We start from the raw sequence: 19,315 nt of genomic DNA, 5'->3' as shown, positions 1-19,315 counted from the left end.
GTACTTTGTTACTATCTTTTCTGGTACTAATTGGCATCAATCTGGTACTTTTCTGGTATTAATAATTGCCTTCTTCATTTTTTGGTAAGAAACTATTCCCCCAAAAGGAAATCTTAACCATTGTTGACAACATGGATGGACCTTGAGGGTGAAGTGAAATAAATCAGACAAAGATAAACACTGTATCATCTCATGCATCTGTGGAAGCTACAACAACAACAACAAGAAACCTGAAACATGGATGCAGAGAAGAGATTTGTGGTTGCCAGAGACAGGGGTGGGGGTGAATGAAATGGTAAAGGGGGTCAAAAAGTACAAACTTCCAGTTATAAAATAAGTAAGTCCTGGGACTGTCATATACAGCATGGTGACTGTAGTTTACTGTACCATATGGTACGTTTGAAAGTTGCTAAGAGAGTAGATCTTAAAAGTTCTCATCACAAGAAAAAAAAATTGTATCTGTGCAGGGTGATGGATGTTAACTAACCTTACTGTGATGATCATTTCACAACGTATACATACATCAAATCATTAGGTTGTACACCTAAACCTAATACAATATTATATATCGATTGTTATCTGGATTTAGAAAAAAAAGAAAATTAGGTCAAAAATAAAATATTAATGTATCCATACTTTATGTATAGAATTAATCATATATTATAATTTTTCTATTTACTAGCAGTAAGGTAGTCATTTTTTTTCACTTACAGGTAAGGAATAGGTTTTCTATTCACCGACTTAGAATAACAGAAACAGACTATGTAATGCTTGCTTTTACAATATACCAAGATTATTCTCACAACCTTCCTTATGAAATTGGGGCTATCATTACTCTAATTTTGCAAGTAAATGAACTGAGGTTTAGGAACAGAGCTAATTTGTCAAGAAACTTCTAGTCTATCTCAGGAGCTGAACCACCTTTTTTGGCAAATGGTATCCTATGTCAGTGTATGCATTCGATCAGAGCTGTAGACAAAATGATGTTTGGCTTGAAGGCAAGTTTGTCACAGTTTGTTTAAATGTGAACAAAGTATGTTTTCACTTTCTTGGATTTGTTTATCATCGGAATCTCAATTTCAGGAAAGTTTCTGTGGAACATCCATCATTGTGCCAGAACTCGAGGGAGCCCTTTATCTGAAAGAAGATGGGAAGAAATCCTGGAAGAGGCGCTATTTCCTTTTACGAGCTTCTGGAATTTATTATGTCCCCAAAGGAAAGACTAAGGTCAGAAAGGGAAAAAATTATGCTGTAGGAAAAAAGCATTATCATGAACAGGAAACTAAAGAAATCCTTAGATGTTCATTTAAATCCACTCTCTTCTGCTGTGAGATTTATGTTACTACGATGTATATACAGACATATATCCTATTAGACAGAATTACAGAAATCCTTCTGAATCTCTCCATTGCTGTCTCTTGAAAGTGAAGAATTTAATCTATTTTAAGGTCAGGTTTCAGAAATGATGACCAAAGCACTTTTCTTGAGATTAATTTGTTTCTTTACATACTGATTTTTTGAGGACTTTTTCCCTCCTTTTTTTACTCTATTATTGTGAAGTCATTACGGTAAAACTTCTTTTATCTGGAATCATAGAGGTATTAGGCACCGATAGATTTGCAGTTAGCCCTTATAACTTGAGTGTTTGAATTGTTCTCTGAAGTGTACTATACACATTTCCCTGACTAATGTAGCAAAGTTTGTTAGATATTTCACTTCTGTTTGGTAATTTAAGATTATTGCCTCAAATCTATAACGCACATAGTAAATTTGTTTCCTTTGAAATGTAATTGTAACCCTCATTCTAAATCTTAGCTTTTTCTAAGACTTTTCTTAACAGACGGCCGTTTTCACCTTTTGCTCATCTTTTAGCAGCTGTAGGCTATCTCTCCTCCTATATCTGGAGTAAGCCGAAGTTTTTGCCTTCACTGATGAATCCAGGGCACCACCAAATGGCATATTTTCAAATTGCAGCTTTCCTCTAATTAAGGCTTGACCCACAATCCCTTGCAGGTGGAGTCATGGTGCCCATCCAGGGCTGCTCCCACTAGTTAGAAATGGAATGCAGGAGAGCATTGTGGGAAACTCTTGGTCCAGAGCAGCTATTACTCCTGCCCGGTCTCAGCCTCAGAATGGATACTTTACCATCTGTGCTATCTTTAGTTCAGTCCCAGACACTGGGGACACAACAGTTGACCCACAAATCATTGGTTTTATTTTAGAAATGTTACGTCTTTGGCATTTACATATGAATAAGGCTATCACAAATAACACACTTAGTGACAAAAATTGGAAGCATTCACATTAGAGCTGGACAGAGTCCTTTTTGTCTCTGCTCCCATTAATGCTGGCACGGAGGAACTAGCAGGAAGTCAAGAAAAAGAATAACAAGTGTAATTATTGGAAAAGAAGAGGCAAAGCTCTTTATTCACAGTTGACATGATTGTCTACCAGAAAATATAAAACACTCAATTGAGAAACTTAATAGTTTGGTCCTAATGAACCAAATAAATTTACCAAATAAGAAACTTTTCCTTTATATAAACAATATGCAAATTAAATATAATGCAAAATATTCCATACATTACAGGAATTGAAAAATGCAAAATATCTAACAATAAACTTGACAAGAAATGTTTGAGATCTATATGGCATAAAATATAAAATGTAATAAAGGAAATGAGTTAGAGCCGAATAAATAGAAATGTACCATGCTGCTAGATGAAAAGATATTAATTCTCCTCCCAATTTTTCTATATATTCAATTCCAAGAAAAATTTCAATAGGTTTCTTTCTACTTGAAGTTCAAAAACTGATTCTGAAATTCATCAGAAAGAGATACTGTTCTGAAATAGACACACACAAAAATTATGAAGAAGACTAGGGAGACCTCGTCCCAGGTGTCAAAACATTAGACAAAAACAGGGCAAGAAGAGAAAACACATCAACAGAGAGCCATGTAATATAAGAGAAATTGAAGTGAGCACTTTATAGCAGTGGGGAAAGAATTTGATACTCAACAAATTAGCATTGAAATAATTGTATATCCATAGGGAAAAAATAGTTGCCTACCTCATACCATGTTCCAAATTAAATCTTACATTGATTAAAATATATTTGGAAAAATTATAAACTATTAGAAGAAAATGTAGGTCAATATTTTCATAATTTGGCAGTGGGGAAGCCTTCTTAGGCAAGACTAAAAACTCAAAATTTAACAGAGAAAGCTGACGGAATTGACTATATAAAGTTGTGTTTAATTCCTTATGGCCAGAGATACCAAACAAGAAGTTAAAGGCTAGCTCTAGAGTCAGAGAGTACATTTGCAGTGTGTATAACCAAGTACAAATATCCATAAAACATAAAAACTTCAACAGCTCATTGAGAAAAAGATAAACACACTCATAAAAAAATGGCAGTGCTTATTAAGTGAGAATTCACAGAAACAAATCTCAGAAGCCAGGGAATAATTAAAAAGTTGCTCTATCTTACTAGTAATCAGGAAAATATAAATTAAATAGTGAAATATTCCCTCCTGTGGGACTGATAAAATTAACAATGTTGATAATACGCAAATTTCATCGAGTGGGAAAGAAAAAGGGACAGCCATGCACAGAAGGCTGGAATGTAAGCTGATAACAGCCAAACGGATGGGGAGGACACAGTTTAGCAAGATTTGCATAGGCAAATATAAAAGGGAATAATCCTTCAAAGGCTGGCTCTGTGTTTGGCAGTCTGTCCCACGGAAGTATTTGCTTATATGCACAATATTTTTTGTAATAGAAAAATATTGAAATAACTTCTAATTATCTATAGTAGAATGGTGGAATAAATTGTTACATCTATACAGTGGAATGTTATGCAACTATACAATGAATGTGATATATCCTTTTTAACGTTCTGACGTAGCAAGAACCCAAGATAGAATGTTAAGAAAAAGAACAAATTCATGAAAAAGTATTTATAGTAAAGCCTCATTTATATTTTAAAAATTGTATATGCATATGTATGTATGCCTGTGTTTATATTTACACACGCATAGGTATATAAATGTTTACCCAAAAATATTTGGAAGAATGTCTTTGGAGAAATGAATGAAATCAGAAAAAAGAGTGACAAAGGAAGATTTTCATTTCATTATGTATAAAATAAATTGTTTTTTAAATTATGATGAATATGTTTTATTTTTCTAATTAAAAAAATTACAACTTTGAAAAGTATCTTACAAGAAAAAAGTGTACAACCATATATAAAGGAATAATTGTGCAATGAGGTGTAGCAATTCTGCCCTTTATTTTTAATTCATTAACTCTGTAAAAGAATTACAGGCTGGAAGGGGAGAAAAAAGAGGAATAGAACAGACTTGTAACTGAAGTGTAACCAAATATGTAGATTAGAGGTTGCAGTCTTCACAATGCATATTGTAAGTGGAGGAGAGGGTTCTGTTTCCATAGCAACACCACCCGACTCTAAAGACAGCCTGAAGGGAATCTTTTCTCCTCGGGAGGAAGTGCATGAAGTGTGTGCTAATTTTCTGAGCATCAAATTTACCTCTCATTGTTCACCGTGAAGGGGCCTTTTTTCTAAATGCTCGATCGTGAAATCCATCACTGACTTAGAATGGCAAAGGCCAAAATGCAATTTCTGACGAGGTGCCGGGTCACCTTGTCTACACCATGTCAATAATGATGTCTTAAGGTCAGCCAGTAGGCTCTGGGAGTCCACGTGCAGCTGCCAGAACAGATGTGTAATCTTTTGCTCCGGTTCTGGCCTGTGGCACACAGGTTTGCCTTGGATGTACTCTTTTACTTCTTAACATGTAGGCTTAGCTTTTAGAAAACTACACGTGGTAGAGGCTTAAATTACCCGAAATTCTGAACTTTCCTGCGAAAATATAACCCTCCGTTGTGCCATCACGAACAACCTTGGAAATATATTACCTGTCAACTAGGCTGAGGTTATTTTTTTCCTTCTCTTTCAGACATCTCGAGATCTGGCATGTTTCATACAGTTTGAAAATGTCAACATTTACTATGGGATTCAGTGTAAAATGAAATATAAAGCACCCACTGACTACTGCTTTGTTTTAAAGGTATGTTATATGAAGTCCTTACTTTAGATTTATAAGCAATTTGAGTGAATATTTCCTTTTTTTTAATTGAAGTATAGTCAGTTTACAGTGTTGTGTCAATTTCTGGTGTACAGCATAATGTTTCAGTTATACATATACATACATATATTTGTTTTCATACTCTTTCATTATAGGTCACTACAAGATATTGAAGACAGTTCCCTGTGCTATACAGAAAAGACTTGCTGTTTATCTATTTTATATATTGCAGTTAGTATCTGCAAATCTCGAACTCCTAATTTATCCCTTCCCATCGCTGGTAATCATAAATTTGTTTTCCATGTCTGTGAGTCTGTTTCTGTTTTATAAATATGTTAATTTGTGTCTTTTCCTTCAAATTTCACATATGAGTGCTATCATATGGTATTTTTCTCTTTCTGGCTTACTTCACTTAGAATGACGATCTCCAAGTCCATCCATGTTGCTGCAAATGGCATTGTTTTATTCTTTTTCATGGATGAGTAGTATTCCATTGTATAAATATACCACAACTTCTCTATCCAGTCATCTGTCAATGTACATTTAGGTTGCTTCCATGTTTTGACTATTGTAAATTGTGCTGTTATGAACATTAGGGTGCAAATATTTCCTTTTAAGAAAAAAATATTAAATGTTATATAGTTAACTACAAATATAACATAATAAGCTTTTTATTGTACACCAAAATAGGAAAGAGGAAAACATTCCTACCCATTCAGATCATTTCTCCCAAAGCCTGCTACAGAGTCTAAAACTCACAAACCAATCTGTCTGGATTTCTTCATTACTTTATGAAAATGAAAGCTCTACATTTTGAACAAATTTTATTTACAATTTTATTGACAAAGTGATAAATTTTTCAGTTCTATATCAGACTCTTATTCTATTGTCAGACATTTTTAGAAATTAGGAAGTTGACAAGATTTCCTAGAAAAATACAGAAAATACAAAAGTAGGGGAAAATATCATTTCTTAACAGACTCACAGACATAGAAAACAAACATGATTACTGAGAGGGGAAAGGGGTGGGAAGGGATAAATTGAGAGTTTGAGATTTGCAGACTAACTACTATATATGAATAGATAAACAACAAGTTTATACTGTGTAGCACAGGGAACTATATTCAATATCTTGTGTAACCAATAATGAAAAAATATGAAAAGGAATATATGTGTGTATATGTATGACTGAAACATGCTGTGCAACAGAAACTGACACTTTGTAAACTGACTTCAATAAAAAGTTAATTTAAAAAAATCTTTTTCTAAAAATAGCATTACTGGGTCTTGAAACTTTTTAAGGTGTGTGTTATCAAAAAGCAGTATGTATTATCAGTTGTCTGGGAAGGTTTGTTTACATTAGTACATTATTTTGGAAGGTTGGGCAAAAGTAACTTATCTGCCACATGTAACAACTGACTCCTGGAAATGGATTCAAGGAATTGATGCAGCTGTTCTGGCCACACCATTGCCTGGAAGACCGTAAATTCCTTTCCCTTCACAGCCTCACACCAGAGAGCAGGGGTTATCTCATTCCATTTGGCCTGGGTCCAAGGCTGTGTGCAGAATTTATCTTTTTTTCCTACAAATATACTTTGTTTTTTTAAATTCTTTTTTAATTGAAATGTTGTTGCTCACAATGCTATATATAGGTTACAGGTGTACAGTATAATGATTCACAATTTTTAAAGGTTATACTCCATTTGTAGTTATAAAATATTGGCTGTATTCCCTGCATTGTACAGTGTATCTTTGTAGCTTATTTTATCTAATAGTTTATACCTCTTAGCCCCCTCCCCCGATATGACCCCTCCCAGAAATTCCCCAGAATTTCTCCTTTCTTGGAGTCAGGGCTCCCCAGTTTCCTTCTGGAACGGCTGTCTGTGGGGCAGCTGTTCAGGAGACCTGGTTCCTGGCAAGGCTCCATTTTAGCTCAGTCACCTGCACTGCACACAGGAAGACTCCATCACCATGTTTCTGGAAAGGTCTGCAGCTGGACCCTGTGTGTCCGCATGTACTCCTGGCAAAGCTGTCACCCTTCCCGAGGAAGTAGGTCAGTCTACACTTGGGGGGGTTATATCATTTTCACAAATGAAGGACAACACTTAAATTTACCTCTGTAGCAAAAGTTTTCTTTGTCAAAGTCCGCATCCTTGGAGATGATCGTGAACACACACTGTCATTTCAGAGGTGCCCACACTAGTGTGCTGCTGTCACACAGCTGCTCCTCCAGAAGTTGAGTATCTCCTAGACCCAACCATTCCCAAAGCCCAATTGAGCAGAACAGTAAATGCAAAGGCCCTGGGGTTGAGGCCTGCTTGGGTCAGAAGGAAGAGAGGGTGGGGAGAATGTGCTGCCTGCTTCAGGTTCCTGCATTTCTGGCCTGTTCCTGGTATAGAAAGTGTCCTGAGAACAATGGCAAATACATACCTTGCATCTATAATGCAGTGATTTAAACACTTAACTCATTTAATCCTTTTATCAACCTTATGACATGAGAGCCACAATTCTCCCTAGTTTTTAAGCGTGGAACCACTGCACAGAGATTCCTGGCCAGGGAGTGGCTGAGTCAGGATGAGAAGCCAGAGGGTGGCCCAGAGGCCATTCTCTCAGACACTGTCTGCTCAGACACAAAATCTCTGCGTCCCTCAGCCCCTCCACTAACCACCCTTGAACTGTGTCTTCATTATGTTTCTGTCTGCCCCCATGGCCCTTGTTTGCAATCCTGAGACTGTGAGAACTTACCAGAACAGGGACCCTCATTTCCACATGGACGTTCCAATGCCCTGCATCAAAGCGCTGCCCACATCTCTTGGGCAGGGAGAAGGTTTTGGAGGGAGGTTCTGAAATGCTTGCTGGTTAATAAACTGGCTGAATCAGAGTCAGAGGAGGCTGGTTAGAAATACAAATTCCAGGGCCCTGACCCACTGAGTCAAAACATTGAAGGTTGGGGCCCAAGAATCTTATTTTTTCCTAAGCATCATCACGATTCACTTAGGATTAAAATGGGCTCTAACTTTAAGCATCAATCACCAGGGCTTGTTTGCTATGATACCCTTCAGAGTGGACAAATAAAATGAAAGTTGTCAGAGGGAGCGAGGGCCCCAACACATGGCCAGGGTCCAGAGGCCGTAGCACAGATTTCCAGCAAGAGAAAGAAGAGATCTCAGACTCAGAGGTTCCCAGGATGAGGAAGCAGACACAGGGAGCAAGGGAGGAACTCAGTCTGACACAGGACGCAGGTCCTCCTGGACTAGAGCTTCTAGAATCCTCTATTCAAGGCCTGAGTCTTCTGGAACCGGTGGGGGCCTCCCCAGTGGGGGAGAGGGCTCAGAGGTGGGGGGAAAAAAAGCAGTTCTGATGATCTGAGAACAAGAATCAAGAGCAACCCAGGCGGAACATGCATTTCCCTTTTTCACAGAATGATGATGAGTTCTGATCTGAAGCCAAATTCTTTACCAGCAGTCCCCCTGCCCACTTCACTCTGAAGTGCCCGTCTTGGTTCCTTCCCAGAACATGAAGAATTTTTATCATTTGCTGAGTAAAAGGGTCTGTTACTGCTTGGAGAACCTGATTTGTTTCTGAACATTTTGGTCACTTGTTTGTCCTGTCCACTGTGGGAAAGAAAAAAAAAGCCCTTGATATGCAAATACTTCATGAGAGTGGCAGATTTACAGAAGTCAAAGAATTCCTTCGTACAGACATTGCAAAGGAATTCAGGATTACGGAGAAGCATGTTAAGAGAGCCTGTGAGCCGAGCCGGACTGAGAACTTCACCCTGGAAGCTCCTTACTCAGTAGGAATTCACGGATTCTGACAGTTCATGGAGGGCACTGTTGGGAAGGTTGGAATTTGAGTCCTGGCCTTGTCACCTGGCACACTTTGCAAGACTCCCTAACCGTCACTGCCCTCTGCTCCAAAATGGGAATAAGAACACTTCCCATGCAGATTAAACAGTATGTGCCCAGAAACCACCAGTGCAATGCTGAGAAACACAGCCCGCGTGCAAGAATTGGCAGGCGTTACTACTGCACTCCCGTACTAAGTAAATATTCCTACTGACCAGTGGTTCTCAAACTTGAGTGTGCATGAGACTCACCAGGAGAGCTGTTAAAACACTGATTGCTGGAGGGGAGGGTAGAGCTCAGCAGTGGAGTGCATGCTTAGCCTGCACATGGTCCTGGGTTCAATCCCCAGTACCTCCGTTTAAGGGAAAAAAAAGTTAAAAAAAAAATATATACAGATTTTTGGGCCCATAGAGTTCCTTGTTCTGTGGGTCTGGGATCAGGCCTAAGAATTTGCTTTTCCACCAAGTTCCCAGTTCACCAAGTTAACATCACATTAACAGCCCAGGGACCACACTCTGAGAAGGGACATGACCTGCCCCTTAAGAGGTCGAGCAATATGGTCAATAATACGGCAGTGACTTTGTATGGGGACAGATGGATACTAGACTTGTCGTGGTGATCACTTCCTAATGTAGGCAAGTGCCACATCACTAGATAGTACACCTGAAACTAAAGTAATATTGTACATCAACTATATTTCAATTTTTTTTAAATTAGTAAGTAAATTTTTAAAAAATTTTAAGAGGCTGTGCGTACTCACAAGAAAGATACCAGAATCCAAAGAAAGGACTTTGGTACTCCAGAGTCATGTCTGTGTTTGTGCTCTCTCTGGGACACATGCTCCCCTTCCCTGCAAAGTTGCTACTTTGTGAACTCTTTCTCACTCCATTCTGAGGGTGGCTGTGATGGGGAGATGGAAGTAAATAGCCCCGGGGAAGAAGTTTGTCTTTACTGAGCTCTGTTGAGAGGCAGAGCGTCAGGAAGGTCATAGAGAGAGTTTTGGAATTCCACTCCATCACTCACCTACTCCCTACCCTTACTCTGCTACGTTTTCTTCACAATCTGAAATTACATCACTTAGTGTTCTGTATTTTTATTGACTTTCTCCCCTAGTAGAATATAAACATCTGTAGGCAGGGGCTTTTTCTCTTGTATTCACTAGTATGTTTCAGAGCTGGATCAGTAACTTGACACAGTGTAAATTCTCAGCACACACCTGTTGAATGAAGGAAGGAAAAGAAATTCACGTCAAGCCCTACGTGCTCCCAGAAACCTGGTTCTATCATTAATATTGATCATGATAATAACAAGTCCCATCATGCTACAGGCTCCATGCTGGGTCCTTTTTATATATTACAATCTGCCCTGCATATCTGAGGGCTCCACATCTGTGGATTCAACCAACCTTAGATAGAAAATATTCAAGGAAAAAATTCCAGAAAATTCCAAAAAGCAAAACTTGAACTGGCTGGCAACTATTTATGTAGCATTTACACTGTGTTAGGTATTCTAAGGAATCTAGAGATGATTTAAAGTGGACAATAGGATGTGTGTAGGTTATATGCAAATACTGTGCCATTGTTTATAAGGGACTTGAACATCACTGGATTTTGGTATTTGCTGGTGTCCTGGAACCAATCACAGGTCACATCTGGGTCTCATCCAGTTGAGCTAAGTCATTCCTTTCTGGTTCCTGAGTCTGCTTTTTACCCACCAGGTCCAACTCCTGAACTCGCTGAAGATTTTGGCCACTTTTCCTCTGATTTCCACTCAACTCAGCCTTCTACCCCATACCCACTGACTTTTTGAAGCTAGAAATAAAGAAATCATCCTTGAAGTCCCTCCTCTTCCCTGTCTCATCCAATCCATCCTCATGTTCTTCTGGTTTTTATCATCAATGTCTCATCCAGCCCTCTCTCCATCTGGTCCTCCTGACTCCACGTCCACCTCCCGCGCAGCCGCCATTGCTGCCTGGATTCTCTGCTGCTCTGAATGTCTGATGGGCCCACTGCCTAGAGGACAAATTCCAGATGCTGTTTGGACACAAAGCCCTTGACTCTGGCTCCTGTCCAGCTTCTTTTCTGCCTCTTCCTTCCATGGCTCCCAGGTTTTGGCCACACAGAATTTCTGCACGTTCCTCAAATGTATTATAACATGCTGTCACCTCTTCCAAAGAGCCTTCCTTTGTTTTCCTCCTTAGCTTTTACTAAGAACCTGACTGTTTCATAGAGTGACCACATTTGTTTATGTACCTGTGTCTCCCCCAGCAACACCCCAGCCACCACTTCTAAGTATGAGAGCCCCTCACTCATCTCTGTTTACCCAAGAATTGGTGTATTTCTCGGCACCCAGAGGTCCCTGTTGGATGCACGGGCCCTCGGTTCTCAATTATGATTCTCCCTCTCCTTTTGGCCTTGGATCAATGGCTTAACCTCTCTGGTTTCCCATTTGTAAGTTTAGAAGATCTATAAGGTCCCTTGTTGCAGTAATGATCTGCGGTCGCCCTCACCTCTGTGTGCTGTGCGGCACATCCTACGGGAGCTTCTCTCTGTGGTCAGGAGCAACCAAACCAATAGCAGGAGAGTCTGGCCAGTGGCACAGAGCCAGTATTTTTCCTTAAACCTCTTTGCAAATATTTTTTTCAGCAAAAGGCTCAAGGGAAGTAAACCCCTTGGCAAGGTCCCAGGACATGACAGGAGAAAAAGCACAAGGACTTGCCGTAGGATGTCCTGGGAGCCTGGAGGGTTCCCGCGCTAACTCGGGAGCCAGAAAGGGGTCTCCTGGCCATTGGCAGCTCATCTGAGAATCAGAAAATCTGAGGATCACAAGAGACCTTCGGGGTCATCTGATCCGAATTCCCCTTTACACAGTCAGGGCACACAGGTGATGTAAGGAAGTCGGGGAGACACACCCCACTAACATAGGAGAGAATGAACCAAAGTCTCTACACCCACCTCCTCATCGTAGGAGGAGCTGTTAGAACTCAGGGGCAAGAGTTCTGGCCTCTGCTTTGTGCTCAACAGCCGTTACGTTTAAGGGAATGACCACATTTTACTGTATTTGGATGGAGAATACACTTAAGAAATTGTTTATTGTGCTGTTGAAGTGGATCCATCTACACACACAGTTGCTTTCTGCATTTCATTGCAAGCACAGTACGATTCACAGTCTGCTCCTGGGAACATGACGGGACACGCACCAAGAAACAAACCAAAAAAATTTTAATATACAAGCCCAAGGTAACAGCACCAACGTTTTAAATTCCTCAGGGAAAAAAATAAATAACAGCTGCTTTCTAAGAACAATTGATGCAGGAAAAACAGGGGTGGGGCGTGAGGAGGGCCCTTTCCCAGGCCTCGGTTGAGCTCCTGGGACGTGCCCCGCCAAGTGTGGGTCCTTTAAAGAGCAAGCCACAGTTGAGTAAAGGTAGATTTATTTGGAGAGATATAGCAAAAGGCAAGAGAAAGGCCGCGAGGTGTGGGGGTTGGGTGTTCAGATTAGAGTAAAAGTAGGTACACACTCCGTAGACAGGGTGCGGGCCGTCTCCGAAGAGGAGGGAGAGAAAGAGGTGGCCATGAGGTGCCAGTTTTTTATGGGCTTGGTAGCTTCACACGCCTACAGGTGGGACCATCCCAACTACTCTGGGGAAGGGGCTGGGATTCCCAGGAATTGGGCCACCTCCCACTCTTCGGTCTTTTGCGTTAGCCTTGGGACTGTTCTGGCGCCTGCGGGCATGTTATTCACCATGCTGAGGTTACAGTGAGCATATAGTGAAGCTCAAGTTCTGCTAGAAGTCAAATCTCCAGCCATCTTGAGCCCCAAGGCCTGCTGGTGGTTGAATCTTTCACCATCCTGGTGCTAATTGTTGTGTTATTCCTTGAATAGCTGTGCCCTGCCCCCTTCCTTCCTGCCTCACAATCACAGGCATCAAATTGCTGGAGAGACCCATGTTTTTGTCCCTCTTACACAACAGTCAGAACAGGAATGCAGCTGTAAGGCAGGGAGCTGGGTTTCTGGGGCTGAAGGACAAAGACTTCTGGTTTGGCTTTGTGACTTTTCGTATTGATAGATGTGCTACAGGCATGTGTGGAATGTCACAGCCCATCCAGGAAATAAGTATGTCCTCCCCCAGTGTACTCATCCTTATGACCTGCCAGTTAATTCATGTAACAAATCCTTTTTTTGCTGCTGCCGCTAATGATCTGAGTTGACGGAGAGTTTCAGTTTTAACAGATGATTATTGGAGAAACATTCGCCAATCACCCAAAGAGGATGATTATTGGAGTAACATTTGCAAAAATGAAATCTAACATTCAGAATTGACAAGGAAGCATTGAACCCAAATGAGGAAATGTGTGATACATGTTGCCACCTGCTGGCCAGAATGGAAAACTACAGACAACATTCAGGAACCTGGAGCCAAAAGGAATAATAATTCTTTATAATTTCTGAATTTTTCTGTGTTTTTTTTAAGTCTGGAATTTCGGCATAATAAATTAATATGAACATGGAAATTCTAGGCGGCGGGAGAAGAGACTCCAAGGGTATACTGGACTATGGAGTAAAATATACAATAACCTCTCTAAGCCTGTTTTCTTTTTGTAAAACCAAAAATTACTAACCTCTCATCAAGCTCAGAGTCTCTGTGGGTCTTGTGACCCTTTCAGGGCAAAGACAGCACAACCCCCAGCTCTTGCTGGCCTGGCCGTTAGGGTGACTAGTCCAGATGCTGCTTCTCAGATTCAAACTGAAGTTCAAGGGTACAAGGCCCATGGTTGAGATCAGCTTTGAAAAGAGCCATTTCCCTGAAGGTCAGTAATTGAACTGAAAGCAAAGTGAGGTGGGAAGGTCCACGCAGGACCCTCCGAGAGGAACTGGACAGCCTCGTTCCTTCCCTGCCCACTGAAGATGACTTCTGGCTCCCTGCCCTCCCAGCAGCCTTGCAACACCCCCACCGACGATGCTTATCCCAGCAGGATTAATGAACGGCTCTGAGAAATGGAGGATGAAGAAACAGGTGGTCTCACAGCACCCCGCCACCCTGACACACACACACACACACACACACACACACACACACACACACACACACACACACACGGTGGTAGTCATTGTTCTATATAGTGAAGCTTCTTACAAATTATAATGACCCGTGAAAATTCACATGACACACAGCTTAGAAGCTTAGAACCTTGGTTGGGTTGCCTGCCCCTCACCATATGGCCACGAGCCTTCTGGCTGAATGGGAAATCTTATGCTTGCTTATTTCCCTCAACAATGGTTTCCACCTCTGGACTGGAGGACCGACCACACGCCAAGCCATGGGCTAAGCCCTGGGGGTCTTCGGCAGTGAACAGACATGGTTCCTGGCTTCGTGGAGAGAAGAATCTGTCAGAGACAGAGACATAAAACAGAACTGACAGGGCAAGGAGGACTCAGAAGGAGGACAGGGTGTTCTGCATGACTGGGGACCAACCCATGTCTTTCTTTCCCCCTCGTTTCTGCCCATCACTGTTGTCTTTGGCTGGAGCTCCTGCAAGGCCTGGGTGACCCCCCTGGGCAGCACCCCAGCTCACTGCCACATAAGATTAGACACAAAATAACCCTCCTCTGGGCCATCCATCTGGAGGCCAAAAAATCGGGTAGGAAGTGACAGTCCCTGGTAGCAGAAATAACCCTAGGACTGACTGGGAATCACAAAAGCATTCATTCCTTGACATGAGAATTACATCAGGTAAGTTTCCTTATCTGATCAATGGAGAAACGATTTGGATTTCTTCTGGGGCTAGAGACATGTTAGATGTGACGGCTTTCAAACGTTCAAGAAGCAGGGATGAAAATGATTTTTTTTAATTAGGAAAAATGGTAAGAATAAACATTTTTATTAAACGTTTCATTATTTAAATATATTTCCAACAGTATTCCTATTTTATACTGAAAGGGTACTGAGAATATAACCTGATCTTTCATAATAGTAAGTGTTGTATCTTGTCCGTAATTGATCTTTAATTTTCCACCTTGTCGATTTACTTGCCATCAATTGGATTCATATTTGAAGAGTTTTGTTTTATTTTATTTTTTAAATCTTATCTTTTATTGAAGTGTAGTTGACTTACAATGTTAGTTTCAGGTGTACAGCCAAGTGATTCTGTTACACATATGCATACATATATATGTAAATATTTTCAGATTTGAAAATGATTATTGATAATATGACTAAAAGTGCTTATGATAAATCATGTCACAGATTTCTTTAAATTCTTTCCAAATTTAGCCCATATGAAAAAGTACCCCTCTTCCTAATCCTAAAATTGCTACCTGTAATTTTGGCCACCGTCTCAGGAAATTTCATACACTAAGAGTTTTTTAAGTGTTGAAAGGTGCAAATGAGGGAAAAGTTCCTAAACGGTCTTCGAAATGGCTTTTTTCTAGCATCCCCAGATTCAGAAGGAGTCCCAGTATATCAAGTATCTGTGCTGTGATGATGCGAGAACACTGAGTCAGTGGGTCACGGGGATACGGATCGCCAAGGTGAGAGAGTGTGGGGCTCACCCCATCTCGAATTTGCTAACCAGCTTCCTAACCTGGGTTTCGGTCTTTGTGCTACTGGGAAACACCTGCCCCAGTCTTACTGAGTCAATACTATCGACGGGTCAGTGCACAGGATATGACCTCATTTATTTGCCCACTGGTTTTTTTTAAGTAGAATGAGAGTGGTAGACACATGGAACCGCTCCAGTGACCTGAGAATTAGGGATTTATTTTCCCAGGACAGATCTCAGATATTTATTTATGGAGAGCTTTGCAAGCATAGTGTGTAATTAAGAAACACGAGATGTAGCCTGTGATAGAATTACATAAAGACGTGTCATCAAGTGGCATGGCTACAGCGCTCCTTTAACGGGTGGCTGAGAGTATTAGCTAACTCTGCTCATCTGGGAAAGCATTTAACATAAGGAAACGTGACTTGTGGACTTTTTAAAATTAAAATATGTTTCCTGTAAAAAAAAATCTCAGGAAAGGAGTAAAAAGAGTGGTTGTGAAGTCCTTTCCCCTCTCAATTTGTGGATGGCAGTTGAATGCAGAATTTGGGTTAAAGGCCTCACTCTGTTGCTTCTTCTGTGTTCTCCTCCAGTATGGAAAGACGCTGTATGATAACTACCAGCGCGCCATGGCAAGGGCGGGGCTCGCCAGTCGGTGGACAAACCTGGGTACTGCCAACGCAGCCCCGCCGGCCCCGCCTTCTACAGGTACTGCCCGGGGTGGGGGTGGTGGTAGGGAGGAATCCTGACACCTGTTCAAAGCTCAGAGCTCATGTTCAAATTTATCTAACATATTCGGTAAAAACAGAACTTTGTGAATGCTGTACAGAATACCTTACCCTCCTGATGGTCAAGGTTGAGATCCCTCCACTCCCCCACAGCACACACCTGAATCTACTTCTTTATAAGTGACTTGTAGCAGAGCTTGGGCCCTTTCTGCATGATATGCTTGTGGACAAGATGGTGATGGCCAGTTTAGGGTGAGCATGTAGGGAACTGTCTCATCAGAGCATAAAAGCGCTGTTTGTCCCAGGCTTCGTGAGCGCCCAGCAGACTGGCCACACCAAGGGTGGCATCATTCCTTGGCGTTTTGCCTCAGTGATGTCATGGCTAGAGCCTTGTACCCAACTCTGGGCAGCACATCTTAGTGGTAACATAGCAGCTACTTGTTTGTATTTTTCAGAGGGAGGACAAGACACTGAGAATGGAGTGGGTACTCTGCACTGCTTTGTGTGTATATTAGTTCTGGTCCTTACAGTGATCCTGCAGAGTATAAATTATTATCCCCACTCCACAGCTGAGAAAACTGAAGCTGGGAGGAGCTAGTACCTACTGTCTTCTCAGTGGCTGAGCTGTAATCCAAACACATTATCTTTATGATAAATAATCGTTGAAAGAACTGGAATGATTGATGGTCGGTGATTTAATCAATCGTGCCTCTTAATGAAACCCCAATAAAAACTCTAAACACTAAGGCTTGGGGAGCTTCCTGGTTGTGAACAAGTCAGCGTAGCAGGTGGGTGACATGCCCGGACGCCACAGGGAAAAGGCATGGAGGCGCCATGTCCAGGACCCTCCCAGACCTTGCCTCGTGTGAATCCTTTATAATAAAACTGATCATTAAGGATAGGACTTTCTTGAGTTCTGTGAGTCATTCTGGTGAATTACTGAGCCTAAGGGGGCCGTGGGAACCTGTCAGTTTATAGAGGGCTGGTCAGAAGTGGCAGGTGGCTGGCATTGGAGCGCAGGCAGCCTTGTGAAGGTTATGCCTTAAACCTGTGGCGTGTGATGCCAGCTCCAGGAGGTGTCAGAACTGAATCACAGCCCACCCACTCAGTAGTGGAAGCAGAGCACACATCTCGCCAGGGCCTTAGCTCCACCAGGTATGTGTGCATGTCAGGGTCACCGGGGGCTTAGGGCTGCTGTGAGATGCTATTATGATAGGGCCCCCACTGAGCCTGTATACGTTTGATCAGCTGGGCCGGGTTTGTAACTCCCAATTCAAGGCTCCCTGGTAGAGCAAGCAAGGGCATGTGGTTTAAGCTCAGAGCCTGAAATGGGCATCTTTCTTCCCTCCATCAGAGTCTTAGCACCAGTCCCAGACAGAGGCAACTGTAACACCAGGGACTTAAAGAAAAAGAAGATAAGAAGGGAGCAAGAGAAGGGGGAGGGGAGAAGGAAGGCAGGAAGTGAACAGAATGGCTGGGCCCGGCCCTCAGCCCACAGTGGCTCCGCCCACCGTGAACCAGGTTAATTGGTGGCGAGGGGACGAGGAGTGAGACAGGGGACATCCTTTCCTCCTAGAGGCTCTACATGTAACAGATGTATTGATTCGATCACAGCCTGTGGTCATCAACCCCACCTGGGCCCTTAACACTGCCTTTGGATCTTCTTGTGTTTCTCTGGACCAACCAAGGGAGCCTTGGAGCCCCGGGGGGATTGGCAGTGTCTGAAAACATTGTTGGTTTCATGCTTAGGGTGGCGCTTCATCATCTAACCTGCAGAGCCCAGGGACGCTGCCTCTCCTACAATGCACAGGACAGCCCCGAACAGCAAAGAATTTTCCAGTCCCACGTGTCAGTCATGTTGCGAAAACTTGTCCCAGTCAATGTAATGTCCTATTTTCTCTAACAGTTTCAGACTTTCTTCACTCCCCTCAGATTTCCAACATCCAGCCCCTTTACTCTCAGCAGAGCAAGTGGAACCATCAACTGCCCACCATCAAACGCCATGGCTTACGTGCATCGGCATCTGTCCTAGCCTGTGTCCATCATGTTACTTCCTAACAAGGGTGAATTCTCCCCTGTGTGCTCTGGTCCCCTGTTCTTGCCTCAGCTGGAGTCCTGCAGTACATCTCTGATGCTGACCACCGGTGTCAGCTCAGACCCCAAGGCTAAGGGCACAGTCCCAGTAAGGCCGCCCCTTCTTCCGAGGCCAGCCACACTTCAGGGGTCCCCAGGCCACCCACACTTCTGACGTACTGGCTACAAACCTGGGGGTTCCCATAACCCCCTTTAGGTTCACAGTTCAACTCACTCAAGAAAGTACTGTTCTTATTGTCACGAGGTTATTACTAAAAATACAAATCAGGATCATACACTATCTATAAAGAAAAGATTTTGAATATGTAAAAGAAGAGAGAAGAGGGGAAGGAGACTAGACCAAAGGAGATGAGAAGGTTGAGCACTTTGGAATCTAAGGGGTTGAAATCTCACTCAAGGTCTTAAGAAAAATCTTGAATTTAAACATCTTAAAGCCTTACTCTTACTTCCCACCCTCCAGAGCAAAGATTTGGCTAATTCGAGAGAGACATTGATAAGCCTTAGAGACATGTGGTGTTTACGTGGCACACGGTGTATGTCCTGACAGCACCAAGCAGACGTGCCGAGGGGGGCAGCTTGGTTCTTGCTGACTGGGGAGCACACGTGTCACAGTGAAAAAGCTGACAGTGCAAGTTGTTACAGCCTGTTCCAGTTTTTTAACTGCATAAATGGACATGAATATCTTTTTGTTCTGAAATAATTTCAAACTTATGGAAAAGTTGCTAGCATAATGCAAAGGATTTCCATATACTCTTGACCCAGAGCAACGATGCTGAATGTTTGTCACATTTGCTGTGTCATTTTCTCTCTCCATCCACCTTTCTCCATGTGTTGTCCATAGACATTATTTCTTTTTTTTAATTGAAGTAGAGTTGGTTTACAATGTTGTGTTAGTTTCAGGTGTACAGCAAAGTGATTCAGATATATATATGTATATCTATATGTTATTTTTTCAAGTTATTTTCCATTATAGGTTATAAGGAATTGAATATA

At 41.9% G+C, this 19,315-nt stretch overlaps 1 protein-coding gene across 1 annotated transcript in view; it reads left to right on the top strand.

Annotated features, from left to right (window-relative positions):
• The window catches only part of APBB1IP (amyloid beta precursor protein binding family B member 1 interacting protein), a 94,237-nt gene that overhangs the window by 68,881 nt on the left and 6,041 nt on the right, over nucleotides 1-19,315 (top strand). Inside the window, exons 10-13 of the mRNA XM_032473706.1 lie at nucleotides 1,084-1,227; nucleotides 4,982-5,092; nucleotides 15,391-15,489; nucleotides 16,094-16,208. Coding sequence (XP_032329597.1) covers nucleotides 1,084-1,227; nucleotides 4,982-5,092; nucleotides 15,391-15,489; nucleotides 16,094-16,208 — 469 coding nt within the window. The remainder of the gene's footprint in view (nucleotides 1-1,083; nucleotides 1,228-4,981; nucleotides 5,093-15,390; nucleotides 15,490-16,093; nucleotides 16,209-19,315) is intronic.

The sequence above is a fragment of the Camelus ferus genome, chromosome 35 (genome assembly GCF_009834535.1).
Source record: "Camelus ferus isolate YT-003-E chromosome 35, BCGSAC_Cfer_1.0, whole genome shotgun sequence".
Taxonomy (NCBI): domain Eukaryota; kingdom Metazoa; phylum Chordata; class Mammalia; order Artiodactyla; family Camelidae; genus Camelus; species Camelus ferus.
The sequence above is the reverse complement of the archived record's forward strand: the minus strand, read 5'-3'. Positions and strand labels throughout refer to the sequence as shown.